This window comes from Carettochelys insculpta, chromosome 7 (genome assembly GCF_033958435.1).
Source record: "Carettochelys insculpta isolate YL-2023 chromosome 7, ASM3395843v1, whole genome shotgun sequence".
Classification (NCBI taxonomy): domain Eukaryota; kingdom Metazoa; phylum Chordata; order Testudines; family Carettochelyidae; genus Carettochelys; species Carettochelys insculpta.
In genome coordinates, this window is record NC_134143.1 from 57,482,266 (window position 1) to 57,510,251 (window position 27,986).

At 41.9% G+C, this 27,986-nt stretch overlaps 1 protein-coding gene across 1 annotated transcript in view; it reads right to left on the reverse strand.

The window, feature by feature from the left end:
* Positions 1-27,424, reverse strand: part of PLPP4 (phospholipid phosphatase 4) — a 97,418-nt gene extending 69,994 nt beyond the window's left edge. Inside the window, exon 1 of the mRNA XM_074999765.1 lies at positions 27,369-27,424. Coding sequence (XP_074855866.1) covers positions 27,369-27,424 — 56 coding nt within the window. The remainder of the gene's footprint in view (positions 1-27,368) is intronic.
* Positions 27,425-27,986: the final 562 nt, after the last annotated feature.

A 27,986-nucleotide genomic window follows, 5' to 3' on the forward strand; every position in this document is an offset into this window, starting at 1 on the left:
TCAGCAACTTAATAAAAATGGTCTGATTTTTCAAAGGCACTGACCACCAACAGTTCCCATCGACTTCAGCTGGATTTAAGGCTGTTCAGCCCTTCTAAAACTAAGACCACTTCTATATAGGTGCCTACCACAGATTTATGAGCCTAAAACTAGAGATAAGGATTTAAAATGTTTGGCCTAAATAATGTTGCCAGTAGAAACCAGAATTTACCAAACTTCCCATGGGAATTGCGCTTCCTCTGTAGCTGCTGCCATTGGCGGCATAAAAACCCACAAATACAGGCCTGGGTTGCTATTTGATGCATAACCTTTAGTGGTTTCAAACGGATGACACAGGGTATCTGCAATGCACTGATATTCACCAGTGTGAAATCATAAGGAACCAGGGACTTCAGAAAGTTGCTGGGATGAAAAAGAGTGGAGGTAAAAATAGAAAAGCAACCAGGAAGACATGTCAGGAGAGTGAAAGCGAGTGCAAAATGCAGAGAGACCAAGAAGAGTGAGACACCTACTAAATTTATAATAAGGTGTAGCTTCCATTACCCAAATATTAGATGTCACACAGGCATGCAGACTGCATGTTCTGGTATTGCTAAAGTTTTAATAGAACTAACTGTAAATGAATACTTTGAAGAGAAAAGAAACTAGGCCAGCTTAAAACAGGAAGGACTCTGTCCTGGGAAGCAGAGACTCTGAAACAATTTGAGGGTTGTAGAAGATAATCAGCTGAACATAAGATCCCAGCGTGACACAGAGCTAGGACTACAGAAATGATTTCACTTCTGAATTTGGCAGTGGAGTGTTCGCTGCAGGAATATTTCATCTCGTTCTGTTGTCCATAATCCAAAAACAAAAAACAAAAAAAAAAAAAAGATGTTGAGTTGCAAAGGGTTAAACGAAGGTCCAGGAGAATGATTAGAGGATTAGATAAACTCAGGAAATTCAGTCTAGTTACTCTAAGAGAGGGACGACTAACGGGTGACTAGATTACATTTAGGTAGCTGCATGCAGAACTTGGACACTTCCATCTGTCTGTGAAAGGCGTAAATAATATCACCCAGTGCCTGAAAGTTGCAACGAGACCAGAACAGGCAAAATATTGTCCTCAGGTTGAATGCAGCCTGCCAAACATTTGCATCAGCCTGTCAGGATTCTCAGGGCTGGTAATGTCCCAGGGTCAGGCCAGGCGCTCAGGCAGCCTGCCTGGCTGCTGCAGTCCCACACACTGCACAGAGCTGGGGCTGCTGGGGAAAGCATGTCACTGCATGCGCCTGAGCAGGAGGGGGCCTCCGCACACTGGCCCCAGCCTCTATACCATCCTCAGTACTTCCCATTGGCTTCCCGGTGGTTGTTCTGTCAAGGGAGCAGCTGGACAGTGTGGCAGCTCTGTCGACAGAGTGGAGCACTCGTCTGATTGGTTTGTGTGCATGGCCACACTCAGTCGACAGAAGTTATGTTGGGAAATCTCTTCCAACAGTAACTTCTGTCGACAGATTGCTGTAGTGTAAACATAGCCAAAGAGGACCAAATCCAGGTTCAATCTTAGCAGCTGAACAAGTCAAAGAAGGACCTTTTTTTTTTTAAAGGAATAACCCCTATTATATAACCTTTATCACTGTGACCCCAGACTGGGAGTCAGGAAATAGAGTTTAATGTCTGGAAGAATTGTAGAGAGGTATCTACATCATGAAACAGTGACATTAAAATGGTATCCCTCTGGGCAACATCATAATATATCAGTCAATATATAACTAGTAATAGAAACTCAGAGAATGGAAGGGCTCAGCATGATACCTGGCAAATTAAAGGTTAAGATCCTGGCCCAGGCAGCTCCCACCCATTGAGCTGGTAAGCCCTGATGGAGTTACAAAGGTATTTGCAGTTGGCAGCTGTGTTCCCAGAAGAGAAGAGAAGGGCTTGCTCCTGAGAATTTAAGCAGGGCAGGTGGGAAGGTTGCCAACTCTCCAGACCAGACTGATTAGATGCCATTCAGAGCAATGGCATCTGATCCATCCAGACAGGGGAGTTGGCAACTCTGTGCTAGGGCCACTCCTTCACAGAGCCCACTTGTGCACTTCAAGGTGTGGGATGCTTCTCCTTACTAACTGTGAGCTGCAGGAAGCACACGCCTTTTTGTCACTACTTTGAAGCCTTTCCTTTTGTGACTGACCTGGAATGTTCAGACTCCTGTTTTGCCTCCCCTACTGAAACCTGGTGCTGCACCAAGCAGTCTGTTACAGTAGCTGACACAAAATTAAGTCCAGCCAGACACTATACAAGCAAGAGAAGAAGAAAGAGCATTAGAACTAGAGTAATGTGAAAATGAAACAGGCAAGAAATTTTTTTTTAATTGTGGCAGGTCTTTGTTGTCGATGATTCTTTTATACTCAGACACCAGGAGATTAGATCTCCTTTCTTCTAAGCAATACCTGTAGACAAGTGGATCTAAGCCTGCAACTGCTTTGAATATAGTTCCCTACATGCCCTATTAAATACCAGGGAAGTAACAGCAAAATTGGAAAGGTCAATGAATCTCTCACTTAAGAGGGCTGCTTAAAATACAAGAATGGAAATTAGAGTCATTTCAGTTAAAATAAACATAAATATTCACTCTTTAAAATGAGTTGTCTAGCATTCTTCATAATTCTCAGCATGAGCTAACTTATCAAGATGTGCCTCACTGGCAAAGACTACCAATGTACTAGATTCATTCCCTTTTAAGCGAATTAATGTTTCTAGTATGTATACTTCTCTGCCTGAATATTTTCACAGCCACTGTGGATTTCGGTAGTTGAATGTAATAAGAAAAACATTTAGAGCACATCTCTAACCTTGGAGGATCTGGTTACACTACAGCTCTCTGTTACCAGAAGTCACTGTCAAAAGACATTTCCCGACAAAACTTCTGTCGGCAGAGTGAGGCCACACACAAAGCCAATCAGAAAAGAGCTCTGTGGCCGGACTGCCCGGCTGCTCTCCCAACAAGACAGGCATGTGGAAGCACAGCAGACAAGGCTGCCCATTTTTTGGGCACCCTGTCTGTCAAGAGAAGTCTCCCCCCAGAGCATCTGCACAGCTTTTTTATTGACAGAATCTGTTGATAGCAGCATTATGCGTCATGGCTGACAGGCAGAATGCTGCTGGCAAAAGTGCTGAGTTATGTTAACAAACTGCCAACAAAACGCATTTTGTGTGTGTGGACATTCCACCAGTTTTGTTGACAAAACCGGGATTTTGTCGGCAAATTCGCTAGTATAACCGTAGCCAAACTGTTTTGCAAATTATGACCTTGATGGTGCAATTGGATCCATGTGGGAGGAAACTCCAGAAGTCAAGGAAGTTCTTTATGGATTGATTTGATTACAGAATATGTGTGTGTGTGTTTTCATACATACACAAAGGGCAACAGGTGAGGAGAGAGGAAAATGTGGCCACAGAGTACTGGGCAAATTTCACTCATAGAAAAAATGCCCTGAGATCTTTAATGTTTAGAGAGCAGAAAGAACCTTATGTTGTTAAATGGTAAAGAACTCTATTTTCCATTGTAAGGAATGAATTGCCAGGATTTGACTGTGAGGTTTAGATTCCTAAATCATCTCCTCCAGATGCAACCTGTTCCCCTGTAGCCTCCAAAATAATAACTTAAAAGGTACTAATATGACATGTCACTCACACCTAATGTGATGTCCACCTCCCTATGGGATAACTCTATCATATCTTCCCTGGATTTAATATTCATAAGAATGGCCATACTGGGTCAGACCAAAGGTCCATCTAGCCCAGTATCTTGCCCTCTGACTGTGCCCAATGCCAGATGCCCCAGAGGAAGCAAACATAACAGGCAGTCACTGAGTAACCCGTTTCCCACCATCCATTTCCAACCTCTGACAAAGAGCGGCTAGGGACACCGTTCCGCCCATCTATTTACTATTACATGGGTTTGCCTATCTTTTGGGGGAAGGAGGGTTGGTCCCTTTGTGGTCTTCTGCAAATAAAAGGGCAAATATGACACACTTGAGATGGATTGTGGCTGTGATGTAGAGCGGAGTTAACAGAGCAAAAGCAGGTAGCTGAGGCAGTGGTAAAACCAAATAAAAATCGATAACTGTGGGTCAACACTGCTATTCTGCTTGCTGCATGGAAGCTGCAAGAATTCTATCAAAGCTACTAAAATGTGGCTGACCAGCTGTATTGGGAAGCAAACCTGGCTTTCTATTAGCATAAAGGTTAATCTCAGGAGGAAGCTATGCCCTTAATCAAATTTTTATGAAGTCATTTGAGAGACTGCAAATTCCTTAGCTGAAAGCAAATATGTTGGAAGTACAGCGAAATGACTAAGGTCTCATTAACATCGATGAGCTGTAATCTCATTAAAAGAAAAAGTGACAATGTCAATAAATCTTAAATCAATTAAATTTTATTTAGTTGGCAAAGGGAGCTTGGCCTTGTGATTAAAGCACTGGGCTAGGACTCAGGAGACCTGGAATCTGTTCCATTTGTGCCATTGACTTGCAAGGAGACCTTGCTCAAGTCACTTAGTCAAAAGTTTGGTGCATAAAGTTAAGAATCTAAGTCTGTATTTGGGCATCTCAGTAAGTGGTCTAATTTTCACAGATGTGGAATATCCACAACTAACTGGTATCAAAGTATGCCCTTCACTTCTTGGTGCCTTAGTTTCCCTGTCTGTAAAAATGTCTTTATATCCATTCTTAACAAGGAGGTTCTGAGAAGTCAGCTATTAATGTTGGTAAAGCATCATGGCATGATATGATAGGAGGTTGTTGTGACAACACATTGCAGCTGCACTGAAATAAATAAGTTAAAATAAACGTCAAACATCAAACCACCTGCACTGAAAAAAGGTAAAGCAACAGCTATATTGACTAAAAAGGAATCTTGATCCCTCCATTATAATAGCTAAAATACTGCCTTATATACTTCCAGATACAATGATGTGGAATATCTACTCTCACTTCTGATTAGCAGTCTATAATGCTGATGTGAAACTTTACTTGCCCCGAGGAACACAAGCTATTTAACATTCATCAGACTCGCCATCTGAAGATAATCCAAAAATTGTTTTTATTGTACCAGAAATGAAAAAGTCTTGTGCCTCACTTTATTCAGAGTGACTCTGTGATTATGGGCTGGTATTTATTATGACTGATAGGGAAAGCAACAGAAAGAAAAAGCTTTGAAATGACACAGTTGCAAAGTACAGGACCATCCCCTGCACACACCCACACCCTCAAAAGTCCTTCCTTTTACAGGCTGTATGCTTTTTGGAGTAAGAACAGTAACCTCTGTACTTACAAAGCACATACCATATGGTAAGCAATAAGACAACCTCTGTAATAAATAATAACAATTATCTGCTAAAACCAAAATGGGAAAGAAAGTTGCAAAGGCACAGTGTCATTAAGGTTGCTAGAGCACAGAGAAGGATGTAGGTTTAATTGGAGAGACCACAACAACCAGCTAGGCAGTGCCGCTCACTGGCGTTCTGTGGTAGGAACATTGCTAACAGACTAGGACAGATGTTTTCAGGATCACTAAACTTTTCCAAGCTGTGACCCTGGACCAGTGATTGGATGATCTTTTATCATTGAGAAATTGTGTTTACTCAGCCTCCCAATGATTTTTAGTCTTCACACTCTCTTTTTTGTCATGAATAAATAAGCTGCTGTGGCCTTGCAGTGTTAATACAAAAATAACAACACTTCCTCTGTGGCATCAAACTTCGCTCCATTTAAAACATCAAAAATTCAGCATGGTTTTGCCCAGGTGATCCTTGATGGAAATCAGTAGGGACAGTATCAAATAATTGTGAACCCAATGAGAAGTGACTTTGGAGCTGGAAGGTGAAGAACCCAAACAAGCAAGTTGTTTTCATATTAGTCAAGGAATGGAAAAGTATGAGAGCTGCTCACCAGAAAATACATACAAAATAATAAATATCTGCCTTTCGATCTGTGCCTGGAGATTGGTTCTTTTGTCTCTCTCATAATTGCCACAACTGGTACTTGGAAGCCAAAGAGGGATTTTTGGATTTCCTGCTCTCAAGCCGTTGTTTCACTACTGTTCACCAGGTTTCCTCATACATAAAACATTTGTGCTTTCATGACATCAAGTAAAATGTTACTGGAGCAGAACTTCCAGTGTCCTGTCCATACTGCAATGACCTCACTTGAAGGTAAATTATATTCAGCTTTACCATGCCCAAGGCTCCCCTCCAGCCCTATTGGGAAATAATACTCTAACATGGCTGCAAAATAATTCTCTTACCTGGGGGCCACAACCCATATTAGCTGCTTTTAAACTGCATTCTCTCCTTAACAAAGTTTACATGTATATTGCAACTTGGAAAAGGACCTGCCCCACACACACACACACCTACACAAACACAGAAGGAATGGGAGCTGGAAAGTTTCAGGGGGGCTTTCTCCCTCCCCCACCACCAAGTTCAGTTCAAAGATGGTTCTAAAGGTGAATGACTGAGTTCTGAATGAAATCTGTGTGAAAGAATGTCAGCCTAAAGCTTAATAATTCAGTGTGATCCTTCTCAATACCAGGTGACAAGTCCACTGCTTTCTTGAGCCCTAGAATGCGATTCCAATTTGACTACACATTTGCATTAACTCATACAGTTCTAAGAGGAAAGGGCAGCAGTTAATGTGCATGAGCCACACAAATGCTTTTAATTTCACTGACATGGCTCTAACATTTGTTTTACATTTCCAAAAGAATCTGAGGTCCTAAAGCCTAGAACCTGGTCTGATGACGAAGCTAAGGTTTGGTAAGCATATGAAACCTGCATAAGCACCGTACCTTCCTAAGTATGTGTATACAAAGGGAAATAAATGGACCAAGAAAACCTCAATGAAAAACAAGAGATTTCTTATGCGGGAGTTAGGCAACTTGTTCTCAAACCTTTTCATGACTGCCTCACTTTTATAGAGGGCATGGCAGTAGTACCAACAGCCACTGTGTCCCAGGGCAATATGGGAGTGGGGGGCCAGCTCCATGCTTTGGAAGGGGCGGAGCCAAGAGTGGAAGGGGCAGGGCCAAGAAGTGTCAGCTCTCGGCGCCACCTGGACCACAATGCCACTCCCCCAAACCACCACCATTCCCTCACATCTACGCACAGCTGGAGCAGCATTGCCCTAGCACTTCAAAGGGGCCCAGAGCTCCAGTTACTGCCATTGCTAGTTTGACAGTGGTGGAAGCCAGCTCTGGGCCCCTTTAAAACTGCAAGCAACTCTCCCGCTTTGCTCCACCTTGTCATCAGGTCTGATAGAGGGTCATGTGCAGAGCGAGAAGGAGACATAGATGGGAACTTGGATAATACTACACAACAGCTCTGAACAAGGTAGCAGATGACAGGGTGACAATGATGAACAGGAAAAATCGCTGCAGAGCTGGACTGGTCTAGTTCTTGTATTTTTAGTTCTCTTTGCTTCTTTTCTTAAAAGGTAAGTTATTTAATCCATTTAATTCTGTCTTTGCACCATTTGCTTCTTGTTCATCTCAATATGTAAGGATCATTTAAAATAAAAACACCCATGATGGGATTCAGTTCCTCCAGGGCTACATCAGCTCATCTAGATATTTCCCTAGTTTGACAACAGGCAACATAAAAAGTACTAGTGAAGTCAGTATATGCTAAGATTTCATACAGACAATAACTTATTTATACTGCTCTGTATGCTATACACGGAAATGTAAGTCCAATATTTATATTCCATTTGATTTATAATTGTATGGTGAAATGAGAAAGTAAGCAATTTTTTCAGTGATTGTGTATTATGAAACCATTGTCTTTTTATGCCTGATTTTTAAACAAGTAGTTTCTCAGTGAGGTGAAACTAAGGAGTATTCAGGATAAATCCGACTAAAGGGGAACAGTAGTCTGGAAAGGCTGAAAGCCACTACGGTGACTTAAATGTCTGCAAAAATTGTTAACTGAGTTGTACTAATACAACCTCTTTTTGTAAAAAGAGGTTAGCAGCGGTGGTGAGGATCTATGGGCAGTGATTGAGTCTGCCGCTTCTCTCACAGCTTATCCATCCAATACTGGATTTGCATGGTCAACAGCGATAACCGCATGTCAGTCTATTTCCAAATTCTTGTGTCTGAGAACTTTTCCTTCTAAGACCAAGTTCTTTTGTGTGGTTTGCATATATACTATCAAAGGATGATGTGCCCTGTCATAGCAGTCATCAGCAGGTAGCTCGATCTGATGATGTAAACTCCCACGATTTTGGACTGCTGTTGAATTTTTTCATGGCGTTTTTGCATGTATCCTTGAATCTCCGCTTTGATCTTCTTCTTGTTCTCAACCCACATAACATTTCACCAAAGAAGATTGCTGTCACCCATTCTTCTCACATGACCAAGCCAACGTAGTCTTCTGCTGTTGAGGATCGCTGTGAGGCTGGGTATGCCAGATCTTGACAGGACATCTACATTTGAAACTTTATCTTGCCAGTTGATATCCATAATTCTGTGGAGGCACTGAAGATGGTTATTTTTTGCCTTGTGCAAGAGTCTGTGCATGACTGACATGCCACTAGAGAAGACCAGCCTTATGGGTAAGGCACTACTTTAGAATTCAGAGGGACAGTGGTTCAATTCTTAGCTGTGCCTTGGACTTCCAGTTTGACTCTCTGCAATAAATTAATTCCCCTAAGCTTTAGTTCAGCCCATATGAGGATCATACTTCCTTCTTCAACCCTTTGTCTTGTTTAATTGTAAGCCCTTTGAAGCAGACAATTTTTCTCACCATGGCTTTGCCTACACATGTTGAATATTCCTGAAGAGGATCTTCTGGAAGCCATCTTCAGGAATATCATCTTCTGGAAGAGAGCATCTACACACAAAGTGGCACACAAAAGAGCTCCCTGGTCTTCCAGAAGATTGTGTCCACACATGCACGGGCACCCTTCTGGAAGAGCGAGGCGGGAAACTCCTCAGATGGGGTTGCAAGGCCAGACAGCACTTCCGGGACACCGGCCACCCAGCCGGTTAAAGGGCCCCCCACAACAGCCCCTCCCCGCACTAGTTGCTGAGGCCCGTTGTGCTGCTTCCAGCATAGCTTGCCATCCCATCGCTATTGCAACAGCCCACATGCCGGCCATGGACCCCGAGGTCTTTGAGCAGCACAGGCTCACCCTGAGAAGGGTGCTGGGGAGCCACCCACCCTCCTCAGCCTTCTGCACAAACGCAGCAGGAGAGCTGAGGGCCCTGACGTAACCCTGGCCCTGCCAGGCCCCCAACAGCCTGTTCCCCAACTCTGGCCCCATGCCACCAGCAGAAGCAACAAACGGTGGCAGCGGAACCTGCGCATGGCAAAGGGCACGTTCCTTGAGATCTGTGCCTAGCTGGTCCCCCTGCTTCACCACCAGGACACAGGGATGTGGCCAGCCCTCCCAGTGGAGAAGTGCACAGCCATCACTATCTGGAAGCTGGCTACCCCAGACAGCTACCACTCCATGGGGAAACAATTCGGGGTGGGCAAGTCCACCGTTGGGGCCGTCATACTCAAGGTAAACCACGTGCTGGGCCCAGCCCAGCTCAGGGACCAGGGAGGGGGACATCAGACAATGCAGACCCTGGGGACCCAGAGTCAGGGTCCAGACACAAGGGCCAAGCGGCCCGCCACAGGGGACCGGGATATCCCACAAATACACAAGCCTGCTCCCAAAGGTGCATCCTGCTGGAGGGCCATAGGGAGGGAGAGTCAGAAGGTGGGAGGGGGCAGCCGGACACCAGCTCAGGGTACCCCTGGGCACACCCACAAGGATGCACACTCTCTCTCCCCCCCAGATCATGAAGGCTATCAATGGCATGCTCATGCAGTGGCTTGTGCACCTCGGGGACCTCAACATGGCCGTGGCGGGCAGCATGGAGCTCGGGTTCCTCCAATGCTTCGGGGCACTGAATGTCACCCATATCCCCATCAGGGCCCCAGTCTGCTGCGCCAACCAATATGTCAATTGCAAGGGGCACCACTCAATCGTGCTCTGGGCGATGGTGGATGCTCAGTGCCAGTTCACCAGTGTCTATGTCAGCTGGCCTGGCCTGGCACACAATGCCCGCATCTTTTGGAACTCTTCCCTGTGCCACCAGATGGAGGCAGGCACACACATTGCCCAACAGGAACTCGTCATCAGCATCATCGCCATCCCACTATGCCTGGTAACCGACCCGGTGTATCCCCTGAAGCCATGGCTGCAGCACCCCTACACGGGGCACCTGAACCCATGCCAGAAGCTGTTCAATACCTGGTTGGGACGTGCCCAGAACACACTGGAGTGTGCCTTCAGTGGAGTGTGCCTGAACAGTAGTCTTGTGGTAGCACAGATTTCAAGAAATTGACACCTTATTCCTCCAGCTAATATTTGTATTGAATTAATTTTCATTCAATGCATCAATACTTGATTTACGTTAACTGCTGTTGCCCACAAACTTCTTTTTTTAACTAAACTTAATTTTGGTGCTAAAGCTATTTAACAGTGTCCTTTTCATCTCTGTGATGATAAGCACAGCCCTAAGCCATTAAAATGCTGACACATCAATAGAAGACTTCACAAGGCATTGTTCTGCTGCTGAATTAATTGAAAGCCAGTCGTTTTCTATTCTTCAGAGTTTAATGAAGAACATAATTCATATTATACACTTACTCGCCCAAGTAGATTAATAAGTAATCAAAATATACTGAAGACAGCCAAAATGTTTTATTGTTAATATTTTTTAATGTTTTATTTTTCTTATACCTCACAGAGTCCTTGTTTTCAATGAAATTACCCGCAGAATTCCCTGGAACACTTTCTTAATGTTTACAGATAATTTGATAAAGCAGCTCACATTCCCACTGTACTTGTATATTGTCATCTTTTGGCTATGAAATGAGGAACTGAAGCAACAGTGGAGACACACAAGATATTTGATTTTTGGTGGTGACCATAAATTTTCCTACCCGCTTCATTTCATCCTCTCAGTAACCCCTGGTAAAGGTCCCTTTGTACTTCACTGTCTTCCCTTTACTAACTTTTAAACCGATAAGCACTTCCCTCTTCTTTAAAATCTAGCCACTGAGCACTGAGGCTGTGACAGTCGCTGTGTTGCATCTCATTATTGATCTGTTTCTATTGCATGTCAGCTTTGAGCCACTGGTTGAAACTGATGGCTTTTTTAGTTATGACAAGTGGTTTCCTTTCTGTTGATGTGAAACAAAGGGACACTTTTTGAGTGAGTCTCAAAACTAAGATAGTGTCGATGAGCAGAAATCAAAACTGAAGAGTACATCTTCATTTTCACGTACATCCTTGTGCACAGACACAACTGAGAGTTGTACAGTTCACTCAACTGATGCACATTAAGTCCTCCTAGTGTGAGTTTTTATGGCTGTCTCTTGGTCTATCAAAACATTTTCCTTTTGTAGCTTTCACTGGCACCCAGCCATAATGATGAGGGAGAATAAAAAGATTTAGTGATGCCATTACATCTTCAGCTTTTGCTCTTCTGCTGCACAAAAGATGCAGATCAGAAGCACACTTTTCTGTTTAACATAAAGAGACATATAGACTCCATGCCATGTCAAGGCTCTGTGAACACATGTGGTCCTAGAAGATGGTGCTAAGCAGAACAGCAAGCCTTGCATGAATTAACATGTGAGATACTGATGGAGTCTCAGGAGTCCCCTGAATGCATGTAAACAGAGTGCAGAGGATGGCTGGATAGCTAGATGGGACGGAATCCATTCTAGCCTTTCAGCAAAAAAAGGAACTTCTCAAAAGGCATTCCTGTGTTAACATAACTGCCTACTCAAGCAATTGGCTTCCATTCACCCAACCTAACAAACAGGTAGAAGTTGCGTAGTTCTAGCACCTTATCCAGGGGCAGCATCTGCTTTAACAATTAAATTTTCTACATACTGAGGGACACATTCCACCATTAACCTCCCTTGCTTCTGCTCTTCAAACTCCCACAACTGAAGGGCTTCAAACGCAGCTAAGGAGAGATGAACATTGTACCTTTTATGTCCATCCCTTTTCTAGACGTAGACAACAAATTTCAACCTCTGAGTCATTCATAACATTTTCTTTTTGAATGTTCAGGCTTTATTATTCACGATGTGTAATCAGTCGCCTTAATCACACAGTACTATATCTGCTCTACCATAGGATGCTAGAAAGAGTAGACCAATGAAGAGCAATCAGATGTATTCACAAGCAATTCCAGGTAAACTAAGACTAGCCTTTCTGCAGACATCAGCCTGAACAAAGATGTGTACAAAGTGGCTTGTCAATAGTGAATGAAAAGGAGCCTCAATATGGGCAAGATGACTCTCTCTTCCAGACTGCAGTTTCTGCACTATTTGCCAGTCTAGCAGAATTCATCTGTCCTGACTAAGTGACTCGGGTACTAGAAAAATAAGGTGTATTAATACAATTCCCAATATGAAAATATTAAGGCAGATAAATTGGAAGCCAGTCAGAATATGCCAATTTTCTCCACATTAGGATCTAGCCCATTGCATCTAGAGGAAACATGCTCTCGCTAATACACTGAGCAGGATCCCATACGCATTTGGGAATCCTTCCAAAGAAGAAATATTGTTTAGCTGACAATGACCCCTTTGCTGTAAATTTCAAGGACAGCAGCAAAACTCTTGTTCCTTCTGAATATTGTAAACATATCTGACTACCAGGTTGCAGGGTACGATGGAGGCTAGCCAAGTCCTAGGGTTGCCAAACCTCCAGGATTCTCTCAGAATCTCCAGGAATTAAAGATTAATCTTTAATTAAATATTATGTCATCTGATGAAACCTCTAGGAATACATCCAACCATAACCAGCAATGCTGCCAAGTCTGGGCTTTCCATTTCCCGCAGTCACTCATAGATACATGGTGTTTAAATGATGATATATGACTGAAGTAGTGTCCCTCATGTCTATACAAGCCTGCTGATGAGTTCATGCTCAGTTCCTGAACCTGCTCAATTCCCTCCAAAGGAGGGTGTATGCTACTACTGTCCTTGCCTTCCAATACCTGTCTATGCGAATGGCATTTCTTTTACAGAAAGCTGCTGTTAGTCAATTTTAGGTTTTTCAATGGCTTTCACATATTGTGCCAGAGCTCAACTAGGGGAAGTCACAGTAGCTCCACTCATGTTGATTTACACTAGCTGAGGATTTATTCCTACGGTGTGATGGGGCACTCTTCTGATTCATAGCTATATTGCCATTTGATTAATTTCACTGCATGAGCAGTCTTAATGTAAGAAATGACACAGCTTGTAAATACTGTAACCCTTATCCCTAGCATAAGCAATTCAGTTATTCTGGATTCTTTGTCTTCAGTTTTGTTATAATCAAAATTCAATGAAGACATAGTATTGAAACAAAAGGGAATGTTTGACCACCTGGACTATTGAAGTTTATGCTGTCATGCAGTGCAAATAGACAGTAAAATACATTATAAGGAATAAATGTAACAGTCTGATTCAAAACCTGAAAACATATTGGCTATGTCTACACTACAGAGATCTCTCGAAAGAAGCCCTTCCGGAAGGTCTCTTCTGAAACACTTCTTTCCAAAGAGTGCATCCACACAAAAAAGCAGATCAAAAGAGTGATTCGATCCTTCAAAAAAACACCCACACAGCCCCCACTCTTTCGAAAGAACGGGCCAGGGATTGAAAAATCAGGCCACATGAGGACTGCTCTTTCAAAAGAGGGACCCTGTGGAGCATCTACACACATTCTCTTTCAAAAAAAGCTTTCAAAATTAGGCACTCTTCCTGAAATGGGAAAGGAAGAGTGATTTCAAAACAAGTGCCACATTCTTCGATTTACTTTTGAAAGAATGCTTTTTGCATGCAGATGCTCCATGGGATCTTTCAAAAGAGCCCCCTTCTTTTGAAAAATTTTTCAAAAGAACTTGCTAGTGTAGATGCATCCACTGTTTATTTAGTGGCACAGAAATATGTCCAGGTCATCCATAAGATCACCTGCCTAGGAATGAATCAAAAAAAAAAAAAAAAAAAAAAAAAAGAAGCAAACCTAGTGATATGCTATTCAAATACAAAAACAAAACCCAAAAAACCCAAACAATAAAGGTAAAAATCCTGGAAACCTGAGAACCTGCTGCAAATACAAGTGCCACAAAAGTGTTATGACCACTTGTCTGCTCTAGGACGACAGTGGCATGCAGATAATTTTTGAAGCAGCTGCTCTAACATTAAGCAAAATATGCTGAACCTTTCAACAAAGTCTACTATATATCCTTTATGTGGATCCCAACCAATAGCTTGGAAACATTGTATGTGTAATAATTGCTCTCCCTTCTCCATGAATCCTTGATTAATGTGGCTGCTACATTCAAACTCCCTATATTTCTGGGATAGCATCACATTAGTGCATTCCCCAGAGATGAGATAACAGACACTCTACACCAGTGTTTTTAAAACTTTGAGATCACAGAACACCAAACAATAATATTTTTATACAGAGCACCTATGAAAATTTTCTTCAAAAAATTGTTGTCAGATCAAAACAAAACAAAACAAACAGCAACATATACAGCAAAACCAAAATGATATAATTTAATCAGGTATAACAACAATGAAGAAAAAACTTTGTATCTGGTTTTAATAACAGAAAATATATACCACCAGTGTATATATCAAAAAAGTGTCAAACACTTGTGACACACCTGTGAGTTGTGTTCCATGGAACATTGTTTAAGGAACACAGCTCTACACAATACAGTATTGTACCTTATCTCAAATAATGCACACTCAGTGCCATTGCATTTTGCAGCAACTTCTCAGTTTCTAAACTCACTCTTCTTGGCAAGGTGACTGAGAAGTTGATGGGATATGAGCTCCAGCAGCAACATCCCAGAACCTTTACAATCCAATTCCAGACCAGAAAAATTACTTGGCTTCCACTGACAAATAACCATCTCCTAGTCTTGCATAACAAACAAATTTCTGCATGCTACATGGGATCACTCTCTGCAGCAAATAACACTATTTGCCATCCAGAGATGATGATATGCATAAAATTTATTTCAGGACCAAACAGGGCAGCACTACAGAAAATCCACAAATTCTATCGGGCATATCTCAAAGATTCAAAATGGACAACTGCTTCTTCCCACTTAGATCACAATCATCTGGCTTTCTGGAAAGTATCATAATCTCTCGTTTATTCTCCCAGACACCAAAGAATGACAGAATCATAGACTACTAGAACAGAATGGGACCTCGAGAGGTCATCAGATTCAGTCCCCTGCCGTCATGGCAGGACCAGGCACCACCTAGATCATCCCTGAGAAATGTTTATCTCACCTGCTCTTAAAAATCTCCAGTGATGGAGGTTCCACAACCTCTCTAGGCAATTTATTCCAGTTTTTAACAACCCTGTCAGTTAGGAAGTTTTTCCTAATGTCCAACCGAAACCTTTCATGCTAAAATTTAATCCCATTGCTTCTTGTCCCACCCTCAGAGGCTAAGGGGAAAAAACTTTCTTCCTCCTCCTTGTAACAACCTTTTGGGTAGTTGAAAGATGTTACCATGTTCCCTCTGTCTTCTCTTTTCCAGACTAAACAAACCCAATTATTTTGGTCTTCTCTCATATGCCATGTTTGGTAGACCTTTAACTATTTTTGTTGCTTTTCTCTCAACCTTCTCCAGTTCGTCCACATCTTTTGTGAAGCCACATACCACACCACAGAAACACTAATGCAGGACTTTATTCCTATAGCAAACTCTGTTGCCAACTCTGTCTACTTATCTATACAAGCTATACCACCACAGGACTTACCTGCATCAGCAACACCATCAGGGACTCATATACCTGCACATGTTCTAATGTGATATATGGCACCATGTGCCAGCAATGCCCCTCTGCCATGTACACTGGGCAAACCAGACAGTCTCTGCACCATAGAATTAGTGGACATAAATCTGACATCAGGAATGAGAACACATACAAACCTACGGGGGAACATTTTAACTTCCCTGGACATTCAATAATGAATTTAAAAGTAACCATGCTTCTACCAAAGAATTTTACCACAAGATTACAGAGCAAGACATCTGAATTGGTATTCACTCACAAATGTGACACCTTTAACCTTGGCCTGAATAGAGATCTTAACTGCCTTATGCATGACAAAGGCAATTTCTCCACCTTTGATACTCAAAGGCTATGTCTACACTTGCATTCCTTGTTCAAAAGAGGCATGCAAATGAGGGAAATCGAAAATGAAAATGAGGTGCAGATTTACATATTTGGCACCTCATTTGCATATACTTATTTCAAAATAGTAACAGAGAGGGTGCCATGCTAGTCTACATACTATCAAAACAAAAAAGCAGTCAAGCTTCACTTTAAAAGTAAACCCCATATTTGAAAGAATACTTCTTCCCTCTTTTTATGGGAAGAAGAATTCTTTCAAAGATGGGGTTTACTTTTGAAAGAGCAGCATCTACACTGGTTTTCTTCTTTCAAAAGAAGCTATTTTGAAATAAGAATATGCAAATGGTGCCAGATATGTAAATCTGCACCTCATTTGCATGTCTCCTTCAAAAGAGGAATGCAAGTGTAGACACAGCCAAAGGAATGAGTCACATCCTACTTAATTTGATTTGTTAACTAGTCCTGCTAGTGACACATAACTTTCCCGCTTCCCTCCCCTGCAAAATAAACCCTGGATTCTTTTTTTCCTCTTGATTGTCATCTGAAGAAGTGGGTTTTAGCCATGAAAGCTCATGACCTAATACATTTGTTAGCCTCTATGGTGCCAGAGGACTTCTTGTTATTTGTGAGCCCACTTCATGGTAGCTCCATCTAAGTTGTATTTCCATAGTTTATTAATGTAAAGTTCATGAGAGACTGTATCACATGCCTAACTAATGTCTAGGTAGAAAACACCTATCATTTGTCCCTTCTCCACATGGCTTGTTATCCTGGAAAAGAAAGCTATTAGGTTGTTTTGACGTGATTTATTCTTCACAAATCCATGCTAACTGTTACAGACCACCATTCTATCTTCTAGATATTTGCAAATGGATTCCTTAATTATTTGCTCCATTATCTTTCCTGGTACAGAAGCTAAACTGAAGGATCTGTAATTTCCTGGTTGTATTTATTTCCCCTTTTACACAGGCACTTTATCTGCCCTTTTGCAATCTTCTAGAATTTCACCTGTAGGTGACTTTTCAGTGATAATTGCTAATGGCTCAGATACCTCCTCAGTAAGCTCCTTGAATATTCTAGGAAGCATTCCATCATGCCCTGGTGACTTGAAAACATCTAACTTGTGTAAGTAACTTATAACTTATTCTTTTCCTATTTTACTTTTTGATCCTACCCAATTTTCACTGGCATTCACTATGTAGGTATTCAATAACAACCAACCACCTTGATGAAAACCAAAACAAAGAAAACATTAAGCACCTCTTCCATTTTCATATTTTCTGTTATTGTTTTTCTCTCTTCATTTAGCAATGGGTTTACCCTGTCCTCGGTCTTCCTCTTCCTCCTCATATATTTGTAGAATATTTTTTGTTATCCTTTACATCTCTAGCTAGTTTCAGCTGATTTTGTAACTTGGCCATTTTAACTTTATCATTAGCATTATCATCATTCTTTGTACCCCTGTACATTTGAAGGGCCCAAGGAAGATAAAGACACTATTATGATAGGTACTTACTGTTACTATTTATTTATTTATTTACTGTTACTATAACGATAGGTGCTGCAAGGACCCTTTATTTTCAGTTTTCATTTCATTTTCTCCAAGAATTTATCAGTATTTATTTCTACAACAATAAAATAGGTAAAAATTGCTAGAAAAAAATAATTCATATTTTGGGGTAAAAATCAGGATTTATTTTGGTAGATGGAAGGATGAGAGGAAAAGTATTACCTATATTAATGCTGTGATGAATGGACTTCAGTGTGGTATGCCACATCACTAAAACAGAACTCAAAACACAACAACTCTGTGCTTAAGAAAATGATACAGCCCTAATCCCCAAACAAAGCTTTTAATTTGAATACACAGTTTGTATGCTTAGAACTATTAGCCTAGTATGCTTAGAACTAAACCTATAAATATGTAAACTGAATAACTGCCCACACCATTTGCAGCACATATACTAGACTCCATCCTGTTCTCCTGTTTTCAGGTTTTATTTACTTTTGAACTCGTTCTTGTGTTCTTAGATTTATTTGTTTTCTTGCAATTTTACTGTCAGATGTCTAAGCTGTTATCTACTAACAGTGTGAAGTGGGTGACTGTCATGACATTCATCAGTACATTCAGATGTACTCGCACTTCAAAGATTGTGTGTGTGCTTGTTTGTTGACTGTATGTATATTCTAAAATAATAAACAGCCTTATTTCAACAGACAGCTTTGCATGCACACACAGATATATTATTGTAGAACATACATCTCATGCAATGGTTTGCATTTTCTTAATAAAACTAGGGTTTTGGGTAGTAACAGAGAGTAAGCTGTGCTAGTCTATACACTATCAAAACAAAAAGCAGTCAAGTAGCACTTTAAAGACTAGCAAAATAGTTTATTAGGTGAGCTTTCGTGGGACAGACCCACTTCTTCAGACCATAGCCAGACCAGAACAGACTCAATATTTAAGACACAGAGAACCAAAAACAGTAAGCAAGGAGGACAAATCAGAAAAAGATAATCAAGGTGAGCAAATCAGAGAGTGGAGGGGTAGGGGGGAAGATCAAGAATTAGATTGAGCCAAGTATGCAGACGAGCCCCTATAGTGACTCAGAAAGTTCCCATCACGATTTAAACCATGTGTTAATGTGCCGAATTTGAATATAAAAGTCAGGTTGTCCACGTTTTACAGAGAGAAGTGGACGACCTGACTTTTATATTCAAATTCGGCACATTAACACATGGTTTAAATCGTGATGGGAACTTTGAGTCACTATAGGGGCTCGTCTGCATACTTGGCTCAATCTAATTCTTGATCTTCCACCCCACCCCTCCACTCTCTGATTTGCTCACCTTGATTATCTTTTTCTGATTTGTCCTCCTTGATTACTGTTTTTGGTTCTCTGTGTCTTAAATATTGAGTCTGTTCTGGTCTGGCTATGGTCTGAAGAAGTGGGTCTGTCACACGAAAGCTCACCTAATAAACTATTTTGCTAGTCTTTAAAGTGCTACTTGACTGCTTTTTGTCTTGCTAGGGTTTTGGGGTGAATCTTAATGATACAAAAGTAGGGTGAAAATCTTAAACAAAACCAATAATAATAATAATAATAATAATAATAATAACACTTCTGGTAAAATCCATAAAAACTTGTTTAAACTGAGACCAAAGTGGTATATGTGCTGTACATCGACAGTGTAAGAATATGTCCTGTGCCAGTAAGTGCATGCTTGTGTGGCCACTCAGAGGAGATTTAAATACCATCCAGCTGATTGGCAGAGCGCTCACAGCTAATTTTTTTGTTTCTACTGATGGTGCATATTTGCATATGCCTTGGTGCACATAAAAATTTATTCTGCATGTGGCTATTAAAAAATCCTCAGGGATGGAAAAAAAATTAGAGGGAACATTGACCTGCACAAAAAGGTCTTACAGTCGAAATATACAATAGAAGGGAGAAAGAAAAGGTTGTCCCTGTGTTATAGAGTGGGATGTAGAGCACAGAGAAAGCAAAGCCCAGATTTTCAAAGACAGGACTCCTGAAGTTCCAATATAAAATCAATGGGAGTTACTGAGTTGTGAACACTTGAAAATAAGGCCACTTATTCAGGCACTTAGATAAAGATTTAGGGCTGACATTCTGAAGGCTCATAGAACAGTTCTGCACCCATATCCTACTGAAAATGGCATTTTGACATATAACTCACCTGGGCTCATTTGAAAATCTCAGCCAAGAAGCTTAAATTTAGATTAGCATTTTTGCAAATTTGGCCCTAAATGACTTGACCAAGGACATGCAAAAAGTCGGTGGCAAAGTCAACAATTAAACATAAATCTCTTATCACTCAGGTGGCTGACCTAGTCTTCTTTTCAGCTCTCTCCTACTTCCCTTCTCTGGTGCCTGTTGGCTCTTCATCGTCCCTCCCACCAGGTCTGTTGTGCAATGGGGAGAAGGACAACTGCAAAGAAGTCGGGGAGAGACAGGGTCTGTAACATGCACTGGAAAGGGGAGATGGCTGAACTAACTGGTTTTCTGTAAGACTTAGCAGAATAAGAAACAGCAACAGTCTAATTCAGAAAGATTACTTTGGAACAGACTATTCAAATAAGTCTCATCCATGATAATGAAAGTCTACTAAAGAAAGAATAATGTAAGACATATTTATAATGAAAGAGCAAAAACACATTATGGCAAGTTCTAGACTGAGTTAATTAGTGATATGATCTGTTGTTTAGAAATATTGATGTCTGCTGTAGATAGGACACACACTATACTACTAGTATAGCAGACTATAATATTAATGCAATACATATACATGTATGTAATACATACATTTATTAGCTGGCAGATAAAAATTTATCTTCAAGGAATGCTGTTAACATAACTGTGCTGTTGGGAAGAAGTCCAAATACCCAAGGAGCATTTATATTGTAATTACATCACATTCACTGAAAACCTCAAGGTTTGATGAAGCACAATGGAAAGACTTCCTTTTTAATCAGTTAGAAGTCGCTCTAGTAACATTAGGGAAGTTGACTGTCCATACTAACAGTCAATATGCTAAAACGTCAACAATGGATACCAGTACCCAGAACCCACTCAAACCCACTATTGTGATGTTCTGAAATACAAGGCCAGTCAGAAAACGAGGGGAGGAAGAGGGCTATTTAGCCTTGGCCTCAAGAGCAGAGTGGGCCTCAACTTTAGACATATTTTTTGGCATCAGATAAATTTCACTAAGTTGTCTCACTCTCAGCTTACAGCTACAGACTTAAGCAAATAAGAAATATGAGCTGGTAAAAAGACATTTTTTGTTAACTGAGATAGATTTTGTCATATTAAAGAGCTATAAATGTTCAGAAACATTAATAAAAATATATTGGTTCTGAGGGCATAAGATTAGACCATGATGAGCATTATCCTCTCAGATCAGCTGATTATATAAACAAATCACTACCATTGGTTGGTTCTGGATTAAGTGCACATGGAAAGGTAAAGAAGAGTTACATTTTAGTGTCCTTATTATGGTTAGGAACCTCAAAAGCCTGAGCCTCTTGGACCTCTGAGAGGGCCTGCTGAAACATCCAAGAAATGACCGAAATGGACCCTCTTTCAAGATAGTAACTTACTAGGTAATTCCTGTCTGTAATCTTCCTTAAAGTACAACAGCCACAATCCATGAATATTTCATTGCCTGTACTACTTCCTTTTTTACATAAAAAAACAAATATGCCCTGAAATATTTCTGTAGATTCCTCTAATTGTCAGTGCAGTAAAGTCAGCTCGATCAAATCTCCAATGACTAGCAAAAGTCACAGTCACCACATAGCGGTTGAAAGGTTAAATTTTACATGCTTTAGCATCAATAAGAGACCATGAAAAACACAGTGCCATAGGAATAACTATGAAATACAGGAGGCACAAAATGTACTCAGATTATGGAGCATCCAAACTATTTTTTTTAATTCTTTAAAATATAAAGGATTAAATTCTTAAGGTTGTTTATATCAGCAACAGTCCTCCATTCTTCTAAAATTCTTGCTTTGTAGACATAATATGGTATTTATTTTTATTGAAGAGTAACTTTAATCATTATGAAGTTCATATTCACTATTAAATTGATTGAGATGATTTTAAAAGGCATTCGATTTCAACCAACCGTATATACAATTTGCGTAAACTTAAGCTACGAAGTTGATGAATTCCTACCATTTAAATGCTTCCTTTTTTTTTTGCCAAAATGTGATCACATCTTTTCTCAGAAGGATGGACTCAGACAGCCCATTTTTTGATGCTAACTATTTTTTCAAAATGGAAAGACTCATAGTTAATCAGAGGAGAACCAGGAGAAAACTTTATGGAGTAACAGAACAATACCACACATTCTTCTGTTTACAGCTGGAGGACTGTTTTACTGAATGCACTCAGAGAAAATCTATCTTTCCTTCCCAGAAAGCATGCATCATCCTACATTTTTCCTTTTAAAAAGTTTAGCAAGTTGTGTTTCAGAACTATAGGCAGCCAGAGATCTTCAAATAAGTATCACTGAACTCATCTCTCCTGCAGTAGCAATAAACCCTAAGGAGTAAAATAATCTTCGTCATATGATTCCCCATAAAGGCAGAGGAGTTTGTCAGGTGATTTTAAAGCTCAAATGTTCCTTAACTGCTTATCAAGCACAGATGAAGATAGTAACTTAAATGATTTCTCAGACTGCCACAGCAGTATTATTGTATTAGTCTGAGTTTGTGTATTATTCCAATTCCAGGCTAATACACGTCATACTGGTGCATAAATTATGGTGGGTGTTGGTATTCATTTTGAAAAGAACTTTCAGTATGTTCCAGAGTACAATTTTTTATCATCATCAGAAGAGTGTGGATGGTGATTACCACCTCTGCAAAGAGAAAAAGTTGCCAGACTCTTTTAAGTACTGGGGATATATAGTAGATTTATGGATATATAGTAGATTTCAACAACTGTCAGCAAAGTTACCTGAACAACTGTACCAATTATCCCACTTTTATATTTTTCAGCACTTTAGGAATATCACTAGGCAACGTTATGAAACAGAGAGTGCATTTTTTTTCTCCTTTGTATCTCAGGGTGAAAAATGCTCCAGGATATTAGTTTGAGTTAGTCAGAAGATTGATGCTAAAAGCCATCTGTGGGAGATGGACAACTCTCAGAGGATCGGTCCCATTGCTTATTAGGATCTTTCTAAAGTCAACATTCTAATTCTGTGAAGGCTGGTAGTGATCCAGAATCAGCAGTGACAGCTGACAGAATCTCTGTAAGTGAATGTATTTTCTCGGTCCAGTTTTTGCTGGAAAAATATTTCACTAGGAGTGTGGTGAAGCACTGGAATGGATTACCTAGAGAGGTGATGAAATCTCCACCCCTGTCGATTTTAAGACCAGGCTTAAGAAAGCCCTCTCTGGGATGATTTAGTTGGCATTAATATCAGAGAGGTAGCCGTGTTAGTCTGTAGCTTCGAGAACAACAAGAAGTCTTGTGGCACCTTATAGACTAACAGATATTTTGGAGCATAAGCTTTCGTATCTTTGCCCACGAAAGCTTATGCTCCAAAATATCTGTTAGCCTATAAGGTGCCACAAGACTTCTTATTGTTCTCTTAGTTGGGATTGGTCCTGGTTTCAGCAGGGGGTTGGACTCAATGACCTCCTAAAGTTCCTTCCAACCCTATGATTCCACAAATATCCACATTTCAACGGGCAATTTCAGCACAGAGGATGCCTCCAGAGCTCACTGAAATAAATGGGAGTCTTTCACCAATGAAGGGTGGAGATCACAATGCCCTCATTCCTAGAGGTTCTCAATCCTAGGTCATTGTCTCAGGCCAAGACTGTGGCACAGCCTACAAAAATTTGTATTACCTCTGCCTGAATAGACAGAGGCCTCAGATTCCAGGGACTGTCAATTTGCCAGCTGTCACCAACACTGGCTGCATATAGACGGAGAGAAAGCCGTGCTAGTCTATATACTATCAAAACAAAAAAAGCAGCCAAGTAGCACTTTAAAGACTAATAAAATAATTAGTCCTTCCATGGTGCATCCCGCTGTTGGGATCACCTCACCCATGGCAAATAGGGAGCTGGCGATGAAGGCACCTCGGGCCTGCCCTCTACTCTGGGTCCCAAGCTAGCTACTCTAGTCCCAGTGACAGCAGCCATCTTTAATGTCTCCAGTATCAGCTGCATGACAACTACGATTCCCTGGGCCACTTCCCCAAACCCTTCCCCAGCACCTTCCTTACAACAGGCTCTTCCTCCTGGCACCTGCTTGAGCTTGTGCCTGCCAGACCTTCCACAGCACCTTCTCTCCCAAGCTCCTTGCATGCCATGAGCTAACAACAGGGAAATCTTTCTTAGAACCAGGACTGGCTGGTCCTTAACTGGCTCCAGGTGTCCTGATCAGCCTGTCTTTACCTGTTCTGCAAAATTCCTGGTTGACTTCAGGCATCTCAATTGGCCTGTCTGCCTTTACGGATTCTGGTAAGGGTCTGGTCTGGATTAGCCCTTGTAACTTTACTTAGGGAAAGGAGACCTATTTGCCCTGGGGTTAATATACTTACTTGCCTCTCCTGTTGCCATATAGCGTGACACTGTCACACTATGTATCTCTAGAGCTTATTATATGTTGCAAATGACACCAAGCTGGGAGGTGTTACAAGCAATTTAAAGGACAAGATTAAAATAGAAAATTACCTTGAGAAATTAGATAATTGAAGTCAAAACGATGACAATCACTAAAGACAAGTGAAAAATACTTCATTTAGGAAGTTAAAATTCACAGCTCCAATGGGAAGTAACTAGCTATGTGGGAGTACAAATTGAACCTCTTGAGTGTTACACTGCCTTCTGGCAACACCTGTAATCTGGCATGATTTTAGTTAGCCGGACAATCACTTACCATGGGTGTGGCCAACTTTCCCGTGGTGCCAAAAAGTTTGTTTACAGCCACCAATCCTGCTTCAGTGTTCTGTGCTGGCTTTTGGGTCTAATTTACCCCTAAATGTGTTCCAAGAGCCCAGTAAGCATTGGAAGTGTTGGTAATGCTCCTAGACAATACAGATCTCCATGGTCCTGCAAACTATTTTGTCTGGCACCAATTAGGTCCCAAGGGTGTCAGATGAGAGAGGTTCAACCTGTACTGCTGAAAGAATCTTAGTGTTATAGAGGATCACAAAAAATATGGGTCAATAATGTAATGAATTTATGAAAAAGGCAAATTTGGTGAGAAGGTTAAATTAACAGGATTGTTATATGTAAGACACAGGAAATAATTGTCACACTGGTGAGACCTCATCTGGGTATTGTGTCCAATTCTGGGCAGCATACCTTAGAAAATATGTGGACAATTAGAGGAAGTCCACAGGAGAGCAACAAAAAATGATCAATGACTTAGACAACCTAATCTATGGGGAAAGATGAAGAAAAAAAGCAGACCATGGTTAGGTTTCAGAAAAGAAGTCTCAGCAGGGGACCTGATACTTAGTTTCAAATACGTTAAGGACTGTTATTAAGAGGACAGCAAGCAATTGTTTTCCATGTCATCTGAACGTGAGACAAGAAGGAAGGGTCTTAATCTGCAACAAGGGAGACTTAGGTTACTATGCAGGAAAAACTTTCTAATTATAAGAGTAGTTTAAACTCAGGAATAAGCTTTCAAAGGGGAATCTCCATCACTGGAGATTTGTAGTAATAGGTTGGATAAACATTTGCCCTAAGATGATCTCCATTTACTTGATCTTGTCTCAGTGCAGGGGTCTAAACTTGAACTGTCAAGGCGCAGCCCCGCACTTCTATGAGTCTATGGAAATTATCAGAATTTTTATCAAAACAAAGATGTCACATTTATCCAACATGATGCACTTCTCACAAAAGACCTGTCTCAATATTTTTACAGAGAAGCTTTGAAGAATATGTCACCTAGAAGTATATTAGGCAAATGACTCATTAGCAATGACAGGCTCCGGTATAAATACAATCGAAGATTTCAAATATGACTAGTTGTAAGGCAGTGTCATGGCTTAAAGGATAGACATCCTCTACTATTTTTATATGTATTTGTGTCACACTAGATCCATAGTTAAGTAGGGAAGAGGTAAAGAGGGCTTTTAAAAATTCCACCCAGTAACAGTAACTCTTATTTGATCAAAGATCACACTGTTCTGGTTTCTAACGCACTATAAAGAGATCACAAAGTTTGAGAATACGCGTCTTTAAACATTTAGCAGCTGAATTATGAACTCATTTAAAATATTCAAGTTTTTCATTGTTCAATTTGTTTTTTTAAAAAAATGAGGGATTCCCCTGTCCCAAGAGGATTAAATTTTATTGGGTTGATATGTGACATACTTGACTGATTTTTTGTTTTGATAGTATACAGACTAGCACGGCTTTCTCTCTGTACCAGAAAATCCCATTATGACTGTTTCTACAAGACTGGTACTACTTGACAAGAAATACACATTTAAAAAATAGTGTAGCTATAGAAGAAGTATTTACAGATTGTTAAAAAGTCAGTTTTTCAACACCATTGCTTTATATATATATATATACACGCACACACATCCCTCACAATCTAAGCTACATTTTTTTTTATATTCATGTGAAAAGCCTTTCTTAGGAATCATGACATAATTGTATTGCTCTGTCCCCATGAATACCTGTCCTTGGAGTAACAAAATACTTTATTAGGTGATGAGCTTTCCCACAAAAGCTCATCGCCTAATACATTATTTTGTTAGTGTTTCAAGTGCTACATGACCACTGTTTTGTTTTATTGGAATACAGACTAACCCAGCTATTCTCTGGTCCTGTCCTTGGACTACTGATCACACAGAGAAGATCTAAAAGAAACAGGACATTCTGAGATTGAGCTAATTGTTTGGAGGCTGTGATATATTAGCTATCAAATTAAAAATCACCCGGCTCCAAAATAACACGGGCTGGAATTCTCTCTTTCTCCCTTTTGTACACGCTCACAAGCAATCTTCTCTCCACCACAAATTGGGAATTTTGTACAGTAACTGCCTTGAGGTCCTCAGCACATCACTGTCCTAGCCTGAGCCGAGCATCCCTGTCTCTTATAAGCGTTCTTTACAGACAATCCCCGGGACACAAATCACTGCAGCAACTTCGGCGCCTGCAAACCCGCCTGGTTTCAGAAAGAGGTCGGACCCATCGGTCCCTGCTTCCCAGCGTTCCCATTTCCTTAGGGCGGCGAATAGCAACAGTTATCCGGGCACCGCCCGTGTACTGCAATGCAACCCCCCGCTGCAAACGACCGGGCACCCCCAGGCGGGTGGGCGGCTTCTCCCTGGGAGCAGCCCAGACCTAGAGCGCGCAGCCAAAGACGGGGAGAGATCAGCTGTTCCGAGCAAGCCTGGATCGGGACGGGAACGCAGAGGAACTCTTCGCGGGTCTCCCCCAGATTCCCAGATCCCCAGCTCCGGGCGGCAGCAGCTGAGTTCGAAAGAAGATCGGAGGAAGGACCGACGGCCAGGGGAACAGACAGAGGGGAGGGGAGGGACGGGGGGGATTGGAGCAATGGGGCCCAAGAAAGTCAAAGGGGGCGAGCAAAGTTCGGCGGCAGCGGGGAGCGTCTCCCCCCCCCCCGCCCGGCGGGTACTTACACGAAGACCCCGAAGAGCAGCGCCCGCAGCCCGATCTCGATGGCGAGCTCCCGCATGGCTCCTCCTCCGCGGGGCGAACTTCAGCAGCCCGCCTGCAAGCCCCTGCGCCAGCGCCGGGGCGATCGGCTGCTGCCCGCCCGCCGCCCGGCGCCGGGGAGATCTGCCGCCCCGCCGAGCCAGAGCCAGAGCCAGAGCCAGCCCGGCCCCTCCCCGCCCATTCCCTCCCCGCCCTGGCCGAGGCTCAGCGGGACATCCCGGGAGCAGAGCCGCAGGCACCTGCACCGGGCGGCGCGGCGGCGGCAGCAGCTTGGGCTCGGCTGGTAGCCAAGCGCAGCCGGGGGCGGGGGAGAGTCCTGGGGAATTCCCCTCCCCCGCCCTGCCCGCCAAGCTCCGCCCCCCGCCCCGGGGACCCGCCCACCCCCAGCCGGCTGCGCGCAGGTCACGGGCTCCCGTCACCCCCAGGGGGCAGCAGCGCGGGGCTTCCCCGAGGTTCCAGGTCACCCCGCCAGCTCCCCGCAGGTCGTTCTCCCGCCGCCGCCGTCGCGGGTTGGGTGAAGTGGGAAATTCCCACGCCCGCTGGGCCGGAGGGGTTCCCAGCTCCCGGGCAGACCCCCGGCC